This window comes from Merops nubicus, unplaced genomic scaffold (assembly GCF_000691845.1).
Source record: "Merops nubicus isolate BGI_N331 unplaced genomic scaffold, ASM69184v1 scaffold36818, whole genome shotgun sequence".
Lineage (NCBI taxonomy): Eukaryota > Metazoa > Chordata > Aves > Coraciiformes > Meropidae > Merops > Merops nubicus.
Genome location: NW_008624383.1, coordinates 1 through 17,739, shown reverse-complemented (window position 1 = coordinate 17,739; position 17,739 = coordinate 1). Strand labels below are relative to the sequence as shown.

General features: G+C 36.7%; 1 protein-coding gene across 1 annotated transcript; it reads right to left on the bottom strand.

Annotated features, from left to right (window-relative positions):
- Positions 1-333: 333 nt before the first annotated feature.
- On the bottom strand, positions 334-17,368 carry VWA3A (von Willebrand factor A domain containing 3A; the record flags this gene model as incomplete). The annotated part of the gene is made up of 20 exons (XM_008945363.1): positions 17,304-17,368; positions 16,973-17,060; positions 16,206-16,330; positions 16,053-16,127; positions 14,705-14,759; positions 13,846-13,944; positions 12,718-12,824; positions 12,325-12,450; positions 10,920-11,028; positions 9,734-9,799; positions 9,154-9,279; positions 7,268-7,406; positions 7,075-7,178; positions 6,775-6,855; positions 5,236-5,330; positions 3,749-3,868; positions 2,805-2,879; positions 2,000-2,144; positions 828-1,026; positions 334-404 (listed from the first exon to the last, which is right to left on the bottom strand). Coding segments are annotated over exons 1-20 (2,070 nt in total), but the record flags the coding sequence as incomplete, so codon positions are not given.
- Positions 17,369-17,739: the final 371 nt, after the last annotated feature.

The window sequence follows — 17,739 nt, the reverse complement described above, 5'->3', positions numbered from 1 at the left end:
TTTACATAATTATATATATAAATTATAATGGAAAATTATTTCTATCTGAGAATAATTCATCACAGAATCGGCAGCAAAAAGGAGAATAATTTCAACTGTAAATTCCCTGTATTTGATAAGGAATCATGGCCACACCAACAACAGTTACTGCAGTGCTACTGTACAACTGCTTTCTTGTTCACATTTACTCTGTGGTGACTATGCTCACACTGTAGAGCATTCTTTTTTTAAGGATTTTAATTTTGTCTAGTCTTCTGCACTGTCAGCTGAACAAACACTGGTTAAATTTTTTCTGTAGAGAAACATAACTTAAAAAGATATATCCATTCATACCTTTTGGGAGTAGTTGCTTGCTTTTTCCATTTCAGACACAATAACAGTGATATCATCACTTTCAAAAATACCTGATAATCAAATATATACTAATCAGTGTGGTTTTTTTAAGCGTACAAAATATATCTGTTCAGGTGTACAATTTGTACAAACTATCAATGAAAAGAACCAAAATGCCTTTGTTTCCTGTAAGCCAGACAGTCTGGACCTACCACATTAGTAACTATATTTTAAATGCACATCTTTAAAATATCTAGCAGAAACCAGTGAATCCAAGTAGAAAACAAAAAAATAATCCCTGCATTAAGGCACCATTAAAATATTCTGCAATACAACTGGAAGCCTCAATCACACTTGGACCTCTACTTATATCTCAGTGCTAATACAGCATTATCACATACTAAAAAAGGAAACTACTTGATGGAGGAGGAAGCATTAATAAATATTATTTAATTAATGAAAAAGAAGTAAGAGCGACTTTCCTTTTCACATACCTGCTTCTCCAAACCAATGAAATCTCCCATTGGCTGCCTGCACTATTTCTTTAAAAGCACTGGCAGTTTCAGCTGGGTTAGCATAGCGGGCTGGCAGAATCCTCTTGGAGCCAATGTCCTGCACTACACTGAACAGACAGACATGAAGCTGCAAATCAAAACCTCTGCAAGCCTCAGCCACATAAGCACTGACTGTGTGCTGCAAAATAGAGAAGAAAAAGGAAGAAAAAGAAAAAATAAAAAACAAACAATAGTGACCCTCTACCTCAGATGAGTTTCCATCTACTCCACTGGTTCCTGAATTGATATACAAACACTCCCAAGCTGAGCAATTCAGTACAGGAACATACCCTGGGTAGCTGAATGTCTCCTCCCTTTGTGCATATACACAAAACCTCTGGCTATTACTAGCGACAACAGCACTGCTGCAGCCAAGAAGTGAGATGAGGCAGCTGTAGGAATCAGACACAGGTCATGCATTTCAGGGTAGCCATGTCCTGAAGCAAAGAAGTAGGGATGCAACTAACTACTCGTTTTCCTTTTTGTTTGCATCCTTCATCTCTTGTTATCCACATGGGCTTTTACTGATTTCTTAGGTTTTCCCAGAATTTCCAGAAGTTTGGTAACACAAGCAAGTGACATTCTACTGTACATGCATGGTTATTCCAGTTGGGTTACTGTGTGTTCAGAAACTCTACACTGTGCAAGTGACTTAACAGCCACAGAACACAAACATATATCCAAGCAATGGATTCCTGTTAGTAAAAATAGGAGCTATAATAGCATACTATGGAGTTCCACTATAAATTTTTTTTGTGCCTTCACTCCTGTGAGTTATAAGGAAATTTTATCATATGAAAAATTGGAGCTGGTTTGCTCAAACTAAAAAATTTGTAGTGAAATGATTGCCAGAGCTGGAGTGGGAAAGGAATAATAAAAATGTCTCTTGAATTTTCTATGACTCACACATTACTAATAAATGTTACCTCCAACACATAAATAGCAATTGCAGAAATGGAAGCTCTAACAGTTGTGCTAATTTAGATATGTAAAGAAGTATTCTGCCATCAAGGCATGGTGACTAGTCAGAAGGACCCAAAAAAAAAAAAAAAATTGAGATTAATTCTGACAGGAACTTACATAATAGGTGCAAAACCTGTGATGATACTTACTGTTTCCTGGTCAGGTATCCCCATAGTCAGCAGGTAAATTCCTTGTGATTTGTGTTTGTCTTTGTCTTTGAAGTCTACTTCCACAGCTCTCCTGAAAGCACTCAGGAAATTTCTACTCCCTTCGCACTGCAACTTCAACATCCACCTAAAAGAAGACATTTATAGTTCAAAGAATGAAGCAATAAAAGCTTCTGGTTCTGCTTAAAACAATAAGGAGAACTAAAAATCTTAAATAAGAGTACACTGGAGCCTAAAATTTTTGACTGTGACAGACAGAAAAAACAGATTCGATAGTAACCCAAATGATTTATTCTAGTTTCTGTACTGCCACCATGACAAACTAGTTTTTAAGACAAAATTCAGAACACAGAGATGAAAGAATTCTTTCTTATGAAGAAAAACTGCAATACAGAAGAACTTACAGGAATAAAAATGAAACCACAGAGGTATAATTAAACAACTGAGAGTGCAACTCCACAAACAGAACCCTGGGATTTGTTTGCAGTGTATGTGAGGAAAACTTCCATATTTTAGTTGTCACATCCCAGTTAAATTTGAAACAGTTTTCAATTCTTCCTGTAGCCTGTGCATTTCTTACATGGACACTTTTATATCTGTGCACACATATTCTGTATACATATGAAAGATAAAGTCCCTAGGACATATAGGAGTTTATAATGCTGTTTTCACAATAAAGTATCATGAGCAATCAGTGTAGATCAGTTCCTAGCAAACTATGTTTGTAATATGATAAACATGTCCATTTTACTTAATTCAGATGTGTGGGAAAGTTATTTGATCCTACCTCCAAGCATTTTCTAAGTTTTCTGGTTGGGAAGGAACCAGTTCCAGCTGCCAAGGCACAATATCACTCCCAAATCTTTCACGGAAAGATAACAGCAATTAATATTCAGATTAGACTTTAGAACAAACAAAAAGAATAAATTAACTGAAAAAGAAAAATCTCATTTGTGGTACTGCAGACATAAAATTGTCTGACACAACAATTTTCTATTGCAAACCATTTCATTATTCACATTTATCCATCACTTGGGAGTTGTAGTATTTTCAACATAGTAGACCAGACTACACTTTTCTTCCCTGAACAGGATACTAAGTGAGCTGGTAAAAGCTCAGCAGGACTGCAACAAAAAACACCCCAACTCTCATATGCTGCTTGTGTCTCTTGTGAGGTACGAACCCTGCTCTCTCCCCAGTTTTGGAACTCCATGAGCTGCTGTCTCTTGCTTTTACCTGCCAGACAGAAACCTGCTCAGGTGCTATTCAGGAGCTGTGCCACATGTTTCTGACTAACAGTGTCAAGCACGGAATTTTAGTACTTTTACATACTAAAAAAAGTACTGGAGTTACTGCAAAATTTGAAGGGTGTTCTCAGTTACTGTACTTGAGACACCATAATCTTTTCCCAGTAAAAGTTTTACATAAGAGTTACTGCTGTTAAGAAAAACATAGCAGGATGAGAATTTGTTACAGGTATGATGCAATCAGTTCCAGTAAGCCTCACCCAAAACAGTGATTTTTAATTACTTATTTGGTTTCCATACATCTGATCCATGGACTTACCCAACAACAACAAACCAGCATTGCTCTTGCAATTACTTAATCGTAAAACTTTAAATACAACAAAAACCCCTAAAATATGTCCATTAGTAACTGTAATTGCTCAGTATACTTCCTTCATTGCAATGCATTACAAATATTTTAAAAGAATCTTAAATAGTCACTTACGCTATAATATTGAAGTAATCCTTATCTGACATTTGTTCCTCAAGTAATAGTCTCAAATAATGTTGGATATGAATGATGTACATAGAGTTTGTCAAGGATATATCAACAAGTATAACCACCCTATACAAGAAAAAAGTTATTAATATATTCTTAAACAATAATTTAAAATTTTTTGTTATTATCTTCATGGTACTTGGTGAAGTAAATGTGAGATTTAAAAAAAAAAGTGACAATAACAGAAAATGCTATCTTAATTAAGCTATGCAATAATCAGGGTACTGGCACTTGTAGTGCCATAATGGTCACTCAGCCCTAAACAAATTCTCTTTCTTCCTTGGTCTTGAATACCCAAAACACGCCTGAAACGTATGAATGTTATCCAATGAGAAAAGTTGTTGGATAGTTCATTGTCCTTTCCCCAGCCAGCATTCCAGAAACATAGGTAGTATTACTCCAAAGACAAATGGTGTGTGTTCTCTCAGCAAGTCAGTGCCAGACTGGTTGCTCAGCTGTGGACTGAGTGATGTTACCCTGCTACCCATTTTGAGAAAAAGTGTTACTGATTCACTTCTTCAGCACAGTAAGTATGAAGCCTTGCTTGTAGAGACAATGCACGATGGTTACAGTTAATTGACTGGGGACATCTTGGGAGCAGTGGTTATGAAAAGAATCACAGATGTGATGGATGGTGAGATGTGAATTCCTGACACAATACAGTGGCCAGATGGGCTAATTCAATCCCTGATCAAGTAACAAGAAAAATCTCTATTACAGTGGCCTCGTGTTTCTTTTGTCTGAAATTTCATACCTGAAAGTTTGCAAACAGGACAAAAAGAGCAATTGTGCAATTGAGGTTGGGCAAGTCTTCACAATGTAAAAAACATCATGCTCAAAGACATAATCAGATGAAGCTCTCAAACCTCATGCAGGAAAAACAAATCTTAAGGTTTTTGAGTATATCTACACTGACATTTGTCATTTGTCATTACAAAACAGTTCAACAAGTGATGGAGGCAGAAGGCAGCTGGTAGGTTTAATCTCATCTTCTGGTAAAAACCCATTAGAGGCTGTGCAAAAAAAACTCTAGGCATAAATACTAACAGCACTGGCTTGGAAAGCTGGCTGTAAACACTACCTCTGGGCAGAAACATCAGGTTCTGTTTACGTGTGATGTAAGATAGGACATTCTCCAAAGGCTTGCATGCTAGATCATTCCAACTGAAGAGTTTCATCCTGTGACACAGAAACTCCAGTTTTGTGTTGACTGATGATCACTGGATTCAGGAAATTCTCAGGATCATTAAAAAAGCTGAATATTAATACCTGTTTTCAAAACTGGACTGCTTACACTGGTTATACCCAAACTGATGTCTCTGCATCTACTTTCTGCCCTGTATTCCTTGGTGCTGACTTACACATGAATCAAAGGTTGGCAGACTAGAACCATTACCAATACACTAAAAAAGGTCTCTATCAAAGTACAATACCTCCTTTCACAAACACTTCCCCATATTCTTCTGCTAGCAACAGACAGCCAGGCAATTCGCTTCTCATAGACTCTTACCATTTTAGCAAGGAGTTTCTATAGATAAAATATGGAAAATCTAAGTTAAAAATAAAAACTTCAACTAAGTCTTTCATTGCCAAATGCTTCACACAGAATTAGCATGATAGCATAGTAATAAAAAAAGCTAATGATTTTCATTCATTTTGACAGCAGCACTTAATTATAGAGTTCATGAGAAAAAATGAGAAAAAAACGATAAAAACCCAACAAAGGATCTATAACTCTCCTCTTCACATTTCCTCTTGCTAGCATGTCCTAAAACAGTGCCAAAGTACATTAAAAAAAGAAAATGTTTCAAAACACAGTTTTTTGCAAGCTTACCATTTCTTCACTAGCAATTTTAGGGAGTGTTCATAACAAAACACGTAATTTAAAATAAACACAGTATTTTCAAACACATATCATTCTTGAACACGGTATCAATTTGAAGTCATTACAGCAATTTGTCCAAACTCTATAGAACATGACCTTTGCAAACATATCCATATTCAATGCATATTTGTAGGCATTGTCTGTATGAGGACAAATCAAGTCAGAAAAGGACACTGAACTTAGAAATAAAGCTGTGAGACAGCATGCTTTTGGAGCACAAAACACAAACATCTACCAGGGATCAAGGAGACAGAAACCCATGCTTTCATGTCTGTCAGTTAAACTTTACACTCTCCTTTGTAGTCTAACTATAGAGGTCTACTATTTCTCATCCCTCCTCGATTTTAAAGAAATATTTGCCCTGCCTGGAAACATTTCCATAGCCCTTTGTCAGGACAGCTAGTGGAGTGGTACAAAAAAGACAAAAGAACAAACAGACCACCCTCTAACACATCCTGGTTGCAAATATCTCCAAGCAGCTTCTATTTCATTAAACCTGTCCTGCTCTCTAATGATATGCATTCTGACCAAGGAGCAAATCCTCAAGAATCACTACAGCCTGTTAAGAATTCCAGTTAGCCTTCATTATGTTACAAGTGTATGTAGGTATCTTCTCTTCTTCCACACTTAAAAGAGCAAATGAAGTCCTCAAAGATCCTCAATAGTACATGTAAATGCTCTCCTGGTATGCCAGTAGTTTTAAGTTTATCTATATAGCAATATTACCATGGCACACACCCTGAAATCCTAACATCCCTAATCTTTTAATGTTCTTAAGTCATCTGCAAGCTTGAGGAGAAAACTCTAGTAGCAACCTTTCCTGTCCTTCCTATACATCTGTGGGACTAGGTTGCTAGGACAAGAGGCAGCTCTGGTCTGGCTGCTGTGTTATGTTCCTTTGCCCACACTTCCATATCACACCACATCTTTCAAGTCATGCAGCAACCACCCAAGCTTGCTCCTGCACTACTTCCTAGAATGTTTCTGCTATGCCTTGAGTCTTTCCTGGTCTAGCCAGCACAATTAACATGGAATAATTAGATGGCAATCCAGCCCTGACAAGTCCACATTACTATGGACAACTCACCTGATAGTTGCACAACACTGGCAGATCAACATGGATATTTTTCACAGTTCCATCATACCATTCAAATTGGATCATTGCTTTCTAGAATTATAAATAATACAGTTAATGTGTTTACAGAAGCCTATATAAGGCTCCACTAACATGGAATTCCTTCTTCAATCATTCTTAAGAATGGCATAAATACCTGGTTGAAATCTACAACTCAAATTTCAGTTAAAGCCTGTAGAATTTCATTAAATATTGATTTTAATTAGAAAAAGGTAGCAACAGAAAGAAAAAGAAAGCATCCTTATCACTTACCTCATGCAAACTTGATGATACTGTTTTTTTAAGAATAGGTACAAATTCTTCCACAGGAGAGAAGGCACTGGGAGCCAAAACTTGATAAAGGTTTAACTTTTTAGCTATAGGAAGGAACACAGAAATTAAATAAAACACATGCTGTATCTTTAGTTCATGTTTCATACCTGTTAAGCTTTTCTCTCTGTGCTACCTTTCAATCCATTTGTCTTTAACCAGTCTCTTGAGGCTTTGGCCTGGCCACATGGTGTTCGAATAACTAATGGTCCTTCATGCTTTGGAGGTTTTGGCAAGAAGCTGGAAGGAGCTGTATTCACAGGTTCTGTGGAAACCTAGAACAGATTTAAGAAAAACTCTTCCAAGTTCTAACTATTTTTTTTTTTTTTTTACCCTTAATCCAAAACATAGCATGGAATATTAGTTTTACTTATGTTCACTGAAGTGGTGGGATTTCAGCAAGTAAAATACTTTGAAAATAGTTATCACTGGTCCACCTAAAAATGGGATTTTTGGGATAATGTTCCATTAACTTCACTGTGTTTGACACAATGCAAAAACACGTATGGAAATTAAATCATGGTTATACATACTGACATGAAAAGAGCCAATAATTTCTCTAAGGAAAGTAAGGGGGAAAAGGATCTTTGTTACACACATAAAATCTCAACTGCTCTATTTTCTGCCTGCACTGACTCAAACGAGCCACATTCTACCTTCATTCACACCAATGGAAACAATCAAAAACTCCTATGGGGCACTAGAATCAGTTTATTTCAAAAAGGGGTAAGAAAACTGTTTTATGAATGGACAAAAGTTTGTGGAGCTGGTTTTTTTTTTTTTTTTTTTCACACAGGAGATGTGACTACTAAATTCATGAATTTACATCTTTTTATTTGGGAATATAGGGCCCTCTAAGTCCTTTCAGGGTGACTCCTGCTCCATATGTACTCTACATGGTCCTTAGTAATTATGAGGCTGGAAGAGAGATCAAAGAATACTATATATATCACAAAACAGGGAGAATTAACAGAATTAGAATTAGTTACAATAGACCAGTGTGCCTCCTGTCTGAATGTCTCAGGTCAGATAAACAGATACACAAGGATAACCAATGGAAGCTTTCAGTCCCTTTTTCAGACCAGATTTGTTCACCTCACACAACTGCCTACAGTAGCTGTGACTAAGAACAGACTACTTTACTAACAAAACAATTGCTCACACTTGTAAAACAGCGCTGCCAAATTTTTAGCATTAAAGGTTAGCAATCATAGGTAAATTCAGCGAGTTTCTAAACTTCCAGAGCCCTAGAAAGTGCAGAGATAAGAATAAGGGAAGAGAAATGCATATTTCCACTTAAGACTACCTGCAGAAGGTGAAAGGAACACATGAATAAATAACTTCTCTACAAGATCAAAGCAGAAATAGAAATTACACAAACATTTTATAGAAAAAAGAAAAATCACAGGAGATATTTTTGTTCCCCAGCCACATTTTTTTCCAGAGCACTTAGGATTTACTTCATTGGAGAAAAGACAAACTAGGTAAGAACCTCTGGTATGTTGGTCAAACAAGGCATAAAAATAGAAACATTACCAAGACAATTGTAACAGAAGAACTGGTACAAAAAAGATAGGACCAGCACAGAGACAGATGTGTAACAGACAGACTGTAGTTTCCTAACTTCAACACCAGTAACTGATCTAGAGAAGCCCTTGCGATGTTGTAACTGATTTAAGCATCAAACAACATAAGCAAAACAGGTCGGAGTAAGTATCTTTTTACTTAAGGGACTGTTGGAACTTCATGTGCACAGTTAGGCTAGTGGTTCTCTTAGTTTCCATTATGATCCTGGCACAATGTCCTTTTCATTGCATTTTGGTTGGTTTATAAAATTTCCTGCATTTTGGAGTACGTTTAGCAAAATTTCTCCTTTACTGGTTTTGGCCTTACAGTGGAGGTCCAATACATAATATTCAAAGTTCACTTGCCAAATACATAATTAACCTTTTTTTTCATGTTGTGAACACTAAACTTCCACCCCTCATATTTCAAAGTACATTTGAAAATAAAAATACATACATCTGCTATTTTACTAATCAGTGAGCCATGAATTCTTCTTTGAAAACTCTGTTTGAGGCTTTTGAGTAGGTCGTTAGCCTTCTGGGATTCCTGAAGTAGCAGATGAATATCACTGCTATCTAAATTCTGTACATATAAAAACAAAGGGGGAAAAGTAAGTTAACTACTATTTACACATCAACCAAACACAGCTTTGTTACTTTCATGTGCATGCATCTAGACAACTACCTGGTAAAGGAGAACTGAGTGTAAATATATCTAACTCACTGCATATAAGTTATTAATCATTTTATAAACAAGATATTGATTTATTATTTTGAATAAGTCCACAGTAAGCTGCTGCTTCCATTCTATTAACCAGCTTTAAGTCAGCAAAACGTACTGCGCTTTTAGAAAAGCATTTTTAGTTGCAGAAAAAATTAACCACCAGTTTATTGACCACATCTTCAGCACTTCTATGACAGAGACTTTCAGCACCAGGTCTTACTAGAAACCTCCACTCATATAATAATGAATTAACCTTCTAAAACTTAAGAATCATCAAAAAGAGAGAAAAATGTGTTGCTTCACTATCACCTACCTCTCCCTTTGAAGAGTAGAAATGATAGTGGCCTCTTACAGCTTCTGCAAGGTTCTTTAGAAGTACCTACATATATAAATAGGAAGAAAAATAGTTACTTTGATTTGGTAGTCTCTTTAGATAATATGGGTTGTTGGTATTCAATTCTCAATTAGACATAGAAAAAGAATCTTTGAGGTATTTGTAGTGAGAGAAAGCCAAAGTAATTATGTTTCCATTGTCTCATTACCAGTCTCATTTTAATATGGCTGAAAAATTCAGTAAAGAAATTTACAAAATAGGCACTAAGGGCCAAGTTCATTCACCTTTTGTTAAAATGCCCATCGCTTTCTCCTCCTTTGAAGGCAGGCTTGTGCTAGTCAGATCAAAGCAGGATCACTGAGGTCTACAAGTACAAATGTTAGGCTAGCCTTCTCCTGCCCACAATTACCCCTGAAATTCTTTGCTGCTTTTTTCATCTTTCCCATCTCCTTCTCTCCTACCATCTACCATGGCAATCCTTTTCCCCACAGCTACAATACCCTCACTGCATCCAGTCCTCTCTTCAGACCAGGACTTCAACCATGTCCTCCCTGCTGCTTAAGTCACTACATGCCTTAGGGATAAGCTTAAACAAGCAATCAACACCCAAAACCAAGGTTCTATGCAGAAGCTAATCAAAAGCAACTGCTTGTCCTTCTGTTCTCCTCTTCCTTCAGGCAGTCGCTGCTAAGATCCAAACCACAGCTCATGATCAACACTAATTTGAGCAAGGCTGCTAGGTCTTGCACTGATGCTATTCCATACAAATATTTCTGTTCCAGGGACTGCCACACTCACACGAAGTCCCTGCCTTCCTCCTACGACCCCTTTCCCTAGCCACTTGTCCTTACTGCAATACCTCAAGTCCCCTGTTTTTCGCCTGCAAAAATGCTCTTATTATCTGCAAATAATTGCTTCCCTTCAGCTGCCAAGCCTGTCAACACCACTTGATTGCCATTTCTGGCTTGGGTATGAAACAAAAAGTTTGTCTGGAATATTCCTCTTAATGTGTGCAAATGTGCTCTAAAGAAAACATGACTCTAGATCAAGAACTTTAATGAGTAAATTAGCCTGCCCCCCACATGTCTATGAAGAAGACATAGGAGCTGAATAGGAAAAAAATGACAGGACATTTAAGGAAGTAAGCGTTAACACATCTACTTACAAGAGAAGCAGGATTGCTGCAATCATATGTAACAGCGTGGATCTGCAGTTTTCTTCCCAGCATACACTGCTGAGCATAGTCAGATATTATTTCCAAAGACTGGTCAGGGCTGATATGAATAAAAAAATAAGGAAAAAAAGTATATCAACAATGTCAGTAAGTAAATGGGGAAAAAAGCCATACTGAAGACAGGAAAGAAAATTAAGTGGGAAAGAAATAACAAATCATGGGAATGTAATCCAGTCATTTAGCATAACTTGATCTTCTCTACCTCTTTCAAACAGCTACTGTGGTACCACTATGGGGGTTTGGTTCTGTCCTGAAAACCTGAATGACAATAAAAGCACTAAGATTCTATTCCAGTTCATAACAGCCTGTAGATTAAATGTTCTAAATTACCCTTTACTAGCCCTGAAAGCTAAAAATCAAGAATCGTGTCTTTATCTCCCTACGATGAACTGTGATAAAAAAGTTTTCAAGTCATATCTTCAGCTGTATGCAATGACACCCACTGTCCTCCAAAGGCACCAAAGAAAGGACCTTTGTGCTTAGAACCCAGCGACCCACACGGCTTTCACTTCCTGACTTCTGGTGGTTCCTCACAGCTGGTTAAAGCCTCTCCTGCCAGCTACACTTCTGTGAGACAGATATTAAACAAGTTCTCATCTGCACATACAAAAAACTTTTGCTTTCTATTCAAAGCAGACTCAAGCAAATTTGAAACCTTTTACCTGAACAGTGTGTTCAGTAAATTAGCTGAAATGTAATCTCAATCATTCTAAATATCCATCTTACCAAGTTTACACCATCCCTTTTTTGCACATTTAAAATAAATACAACGAATAAATTAGACATATGGTAACAGTCCCAGCATCCTTACTCTAGTCTTTTTTCTTGTAATCCTGACCCCAGTACTGCAAGTTTTCAAACTATGTCAGTAGAACTGCAGAATTTGTCCATAATCCATTATCTAATCTCAGCCTGGTTTCATTTAATCAGACATTTTAGGTTTTCTGTCTGCACCAATATCACAGACAGAAGACTATCTTTGACTTCTTAACGCTATGTTACAGCAACAGTTAGCTCATCACCCTCCTAGAGGTGTGGACCATGTTCAGTGACATCCTTAATGATGCTGAAAGATTTTTATTAAAGTAACATTAGAGCTAGCAGACTTTCAATGGCTTACTGTGGTAACTGATCTGCAAAGGAAAAACATAGCTTCATATCAGAAAATAGATTTATAAACAGTAAAAAAAAGTAATAAAGAAATTTAGTGGTATGAACAAAAAATACATAAAACCTGGATCTTGAATTTTCTATTTATTTTCATATCAAGTTCATATTCTTGTACCAATTCTGTATCCAGGTTAAAGCTGGATGTTAAGTTGGATAATTAATTTACCAGCTTCCCACAACAAGAAGCAGAGAATTCAGTTCTTTCATTGTAAGGACGTGTTTCAAGGCTTTCAGCAAATTGCAGCCTTGACCAGGCTCCAGCTGCTGTATCCACTGTCTTGCTTCATGTAGCCTAGGGGAAAAAAAAAAAGATATGTACACTTAACATGCAGGTGCTAAACAAGAAATGATAGATCACAAAGAGGACTACAAACCACAGAAGCTAAGATATTTTTGTGTGAACAACCAGCCTGAAATCACTAACTGCACTTCAAATTCATTGCTTTTTTTCTCCTCTTACAAATGACTGCAGGCACAAGATTAAAAAACACAAGAGATTGCTCTAATTAAATGGAGATCTCATATGAAACATCTATATTTTTCAGAGAAATTAACTTACACATGAATATTGATGTTTTTTGGACTTTCCCACAGAGGTGAAATTTCTGTACTGAATGAGAGGCAGTACAATTGCTTCTTATAACATAGCTGTTCATCTATTAAGCGCTAATAAATAAAAAATTGTTAATACATTACTATCCATGCTGCTTCTAGTAAGGTTATTATGTAAAAGAATAAATATAGTTTACAGTAATATTTTCAGCTACCACAGAGAAAAGCTTCCAAGAAAAAGTCATACAGATTCAAATATTTGGTAAGTAGAAGAGAGAAAAAGCCTGCAAACCTGTGATAATCCAGCCAATTTGCTAATGGGGCAGGAAGCAGGGAGTATCTGTTGTATTGGTATCAATTTTTCTCTTCAGTTGACAAGTGCATGAAATAACACACTTATGTAGCCATACCAAGCAATTAGTAAAAAATGTTTAAAATATATTCATGGATAGGGCTAAACAATAGTTCAGGTATTAAGGCTGAGCCAACCAGACTATGTGGGACTCAAATTTCTTGAAGTAGCTTTATTTACAGTGAAAAAATGAAAAATGCAGATAATAGAAATAAAATTTAAATAATACCTGAATGCAGGAAATGAAAACATACAGTCAGACATTAAAACAGACACATATCTTCCTTCTTTACTACAAAGGTTCTATAAAAACAAAAAGCACAATAAGGGACAAGTTTCTTTCGGGACTTCAGGATGGGATTAACTCACCAAGGCTCTGACCAAAATTATGAGGTGTGCTTTGTTCTGACAAAATATGAAGGCATAAGGAAACTACATTTGCTATAAATACCTCTATGTAGAATTTGGTTCTAGTTCTTAGAGCTGTTTCTGTTAGGCAGATTTATTCCTTAAAGAACGCTGGTACAAAAATTGAGAAACTTCAAAATATGAATATGAAAGTTGTTATTATGGTACACACTGAAGGTTTTTTAGATCAAGACATTAACTGACTACACTTTCAAAGACATTTAAAACATACTTTTCTACACCAGAAAAATTCTATTGTATGGTACGTTATGAATTTTTTCTGGCACATTTTTTTCTGCTTAGTTCCTGGCTTATAGTTAAACAAAAGCTTGATTAGTACACTGTAATTGCCAAAGTCTGCTTTACTACACTTACCAAAAGGTCCTTCTGAAAATCTAGTAGTTGAGGTCCATAACTCACATTAGATACATCAACCACAAGTCCAACATTGCTTCCTTCTACAAGGCCAAACACCTTAAAGAAGTCATTGTAAATACTAAGTTTATCTAAACGTTAAAACTCTTTCTTACTGTTTATTCTGTACAACACAGTTTTTAAATCAAATATTATTTATCCTCACTTTAAGCTTTTTAGCATAAAGATGAAATAGTGGCAGTCAAGAAAAAAGAAAAAAAGAGAACTACTGGCTCCCAGTTGTTCCTTACCAGTGAGTCATATTCGCTCCTTCCCGAGACAACCTATTCACTATTTGAGAGGGTAGAAAATAACTGTCTAGAGCATCCCCTTCAGGTTAAATCAAGCAACTCAGTGGAAGCCAGGTTTTGGAATGCTGCTTCTTTCTCTATCCCCTTTGAGAGGGAGTTAAGTCCCTTTCTCACTCCCGAACATCAGCACTGTCAGGCACGGCACGTGAGGGACCAGCTGGGCAAGAGAGGGCACGAGGGACTAAAGGCAGCTCCACTCCAGTCAGACTGGTTAAACTCAGCATTGTCTGCTCCCGTTTAAACTGAGCTGAGAGGGCCTGATGATTAAGACTGCTAAGGGAAAGACAAGGAGCAGATCTAGAAAGCAGAAAATTGCATACCCATGAAAGAACAAGAAAAACCACCCATTGATCAAGGATATTATCTGAACATGATGTGTAACTCACAGTAAATAACAAAAATCCATAAGCTTTCTGGAAGCCACCTTTCATTAGTATTCAAAAGTTAGTTTGTTCTTTAATGTCATATACAGTTCTATTCTAAAAATATACTGCAAAGTTAAAAGTTACCTTTCTGCTGTCCTGCAAAAGCCACTGAACTCGCTGCTGATAAAGCTGAACCACTCTGACAAAAGGCAGAGCACACATTTAGCTGAGCCATTCTCTCACACCATGTATCAGTGTAACACTCAACCATTTGCCTTCATCACATCCCTTTTCTCACAGGTGCAAAATCACCTTTTCAAAATACTGATTTCAGTGTTCTCATACAGCAGGTGGCTGCAAGGCTAACCATTTAAATACTTCTTCCCCTAAAGCAGCTTGGCTAATTAGATGTGTAGCTGTCTGAAAAACTGTATCACTGAAATGTTTTCTAATCAGTCGCTGGTTTATTCTGTTCAGATGGGACAGAGGTATTCACCATGTGTATGTGTGAACAACAGAAGCTCCAGCAGAAGTGAGTTTAGTTCATTACACAGAGTTAGTGTCAGGAGATGTATTTAATACAAACTGCACTATTACTTAAGACACTCATGAAATAGAACCTTGTGATTGAAAGGCAGCACACTCACTGAAGTGCCAGACTACCTGCAGTACCTTTGAAAATGAGTGTAATCTGAAGTAAAACAAAGTGCTTTGAAGTCCTCCAAAACTGTTTTACTTCAGCTTATTTTTAAGATCATGTGCATAGTTTTCACAGTTTGGCGAACAGAAAGTTCAAATCAACATTTCAAAGGGGGAAAAGCTTTTTGCTTTTTTAAAACACAAAAGCTACTTCTTTTTTTTAATCCAGATTTGCAGATGGTTTGTTTAGATGGCACAGGGCCTGAGCACTGAAGGATGACTTTCTGAAGGTTCTGGACCTTCATGACTGACACAGCGAGGTATACTGAACTAGTGGCACTCCTAGGAACAGTCTATCACATATTGTAAAGACCAGCAAAAACATTATGATTACAGCTTATTGAACTTATTCATTAAATGTTTTCCTAAATTTAAGTTTCCTTGCTTTTATACATTTAAAATTCATTTAGAAAACTTTTAATGTCCACCCATCATGACTAGATCCATGACTTCAAACTAGTCCAAGTTATAGTAAACATAACCCACAAACAGGCAGTACTACCTCTGAAAAGCCAACTGTTCACTAGCTGCCTTTCTAAAATGAGCTAACTGCTGCAGTTCAAAAGCTGGTTGATAGACATTTTCATTAAAAAAAAGAAAACAAAAAACCAAAAACCCTCAGCTGACTTATATTTATCATCTACCCTAAATCTCAGCAGAAAGGATTTAACACTGAAATACTTGGAAAGTCCCAGAGAAAACACATTAAGATTTAAGGAAGTACCTGCCATCACAGGGGACAGGGATATAGAATAAGTAATGCATCAAAATCATAAACAAGATGGATACTTACTCAGAAAGTCTGGACTCAAAATTCATGACAGTCTCTTCCGCAAACTCTATCTCTTCAACACCATTTCTTGAATTCCTGGAATGCTATGCATAATTAGCATCAGAGGGGCACACAAATTAGAACAAGAAAAAGAAAAGACAGTGCAGCACTCACAAAATAATATTGCCTTCATTTATCAGATGCTCCAATGTTAATTGCAAGGATTCTAAACCATAGCTGTTTAGCCACTCCTCTGTGGTTTGCACCTTTTTAGACTGGATTTTCTTCATTTTTACTCTCTATAGATCAAATAAGAAAAAATAAATCCAGTATGAGAAATGAAATGTTCTGTTCAAATGTGACAAAATTGTTAATTCCTAAGGATAGCTAATAGCAGGAAGTTCATATGCAGGAGCAATATGATTTTAGGTACTGTCATACTCTCTTGGATGTGGGGTGCAAAGAAAAAGGAAGTTTCAGAATACCCTGAGATTGTGAGCTAAGGGAAGGTGAAGGAGAGCTTAGTTTGGGGGAGACAGGAAGGAAGTCAAGAAATAGGACAGTATAGTAAAAGATATAAAAGTAATACCCCTGTGATTTAACATGAAGAAAAACTGTCTCCAAATCTCACTTTACAGAGTTTGAAGTGGTAGATGTCTTCCACTTTTCTAAAGAAAAATGCAGATGAAGAGTTGACCTACCTTTATTGTTTCTCTTAATTTGTTCACAGACTGATTCATCTCTGCAGAGAAGTTATATGTAGTTTCATGACTTTAGCAATTACACCTATGAAGCTGTGTATATGTAAATAATGAAATGTCTATGAGCTGATTTATTCCCAACTCTGTATTTATAGTGGGTATGTGTTACTTTTCTAGTTGTTCCATTTAGCAGGAAAACTTGCCTACCAGAAGATCTTGTGTCTTGTTAATATGTTTTACCAGCAATCCATTATCTGGTCCTAGATGAGACACAGTAAAATCTTGCCATGGTGGATGGTCAGCCTGTAAACTGGATTTTGTGGACACCCTACAAGACAAGGAATTTTATGGGATGACTTCATTACTCATAATATTCCTGCATTGTCATCAAGTCTTTACAAGATTTTTTTCTGTCGAAACTGTTTTATACTTTGACTTTTTTTTTTTTACACATTCTATTTAATATACAATAAATGTTTTGAAGCAACACAGTACCTAGTTTATACGAGCTATTTATTCACTCCATATCTACATATGAAGTCCCAACAAGATTTTGTAAAAGTATCCTCACCCAACTTTTTCCAAAAACTGATCATTGTCCAACAACTGTGCCATTTTCCTGATCTGTGTATCCATTACATGAACAGACTTAGCCTTGGTAAAAAAAGCAGAAAGACAAAGTATTAGAAAAAAAAGCTTAAATACTCAGGCATATACGCTATTAAGAATGGTACTGATATTGTCAGCAACTTATATGATAATTACATTGCACGCAGGACAACAGCAAATTAAAAAACAGCTACAAAGAGAAGTTACAATTATCGATCTATAGAAAACATTTATTCTGTGAGACCTATTTGTTACGGGGTTTCATGCAGTTAATCATAAGCATGCACAGCTACTGGGGCACTCGACAGCTCAACCAGAGAAAAAGACGAACCAAAGCAAGGCCCCGAGCCGGGCGGGCTGGAGCAAGGGGCGGCGGCCGGGCTGTGAGCCGCGGGACG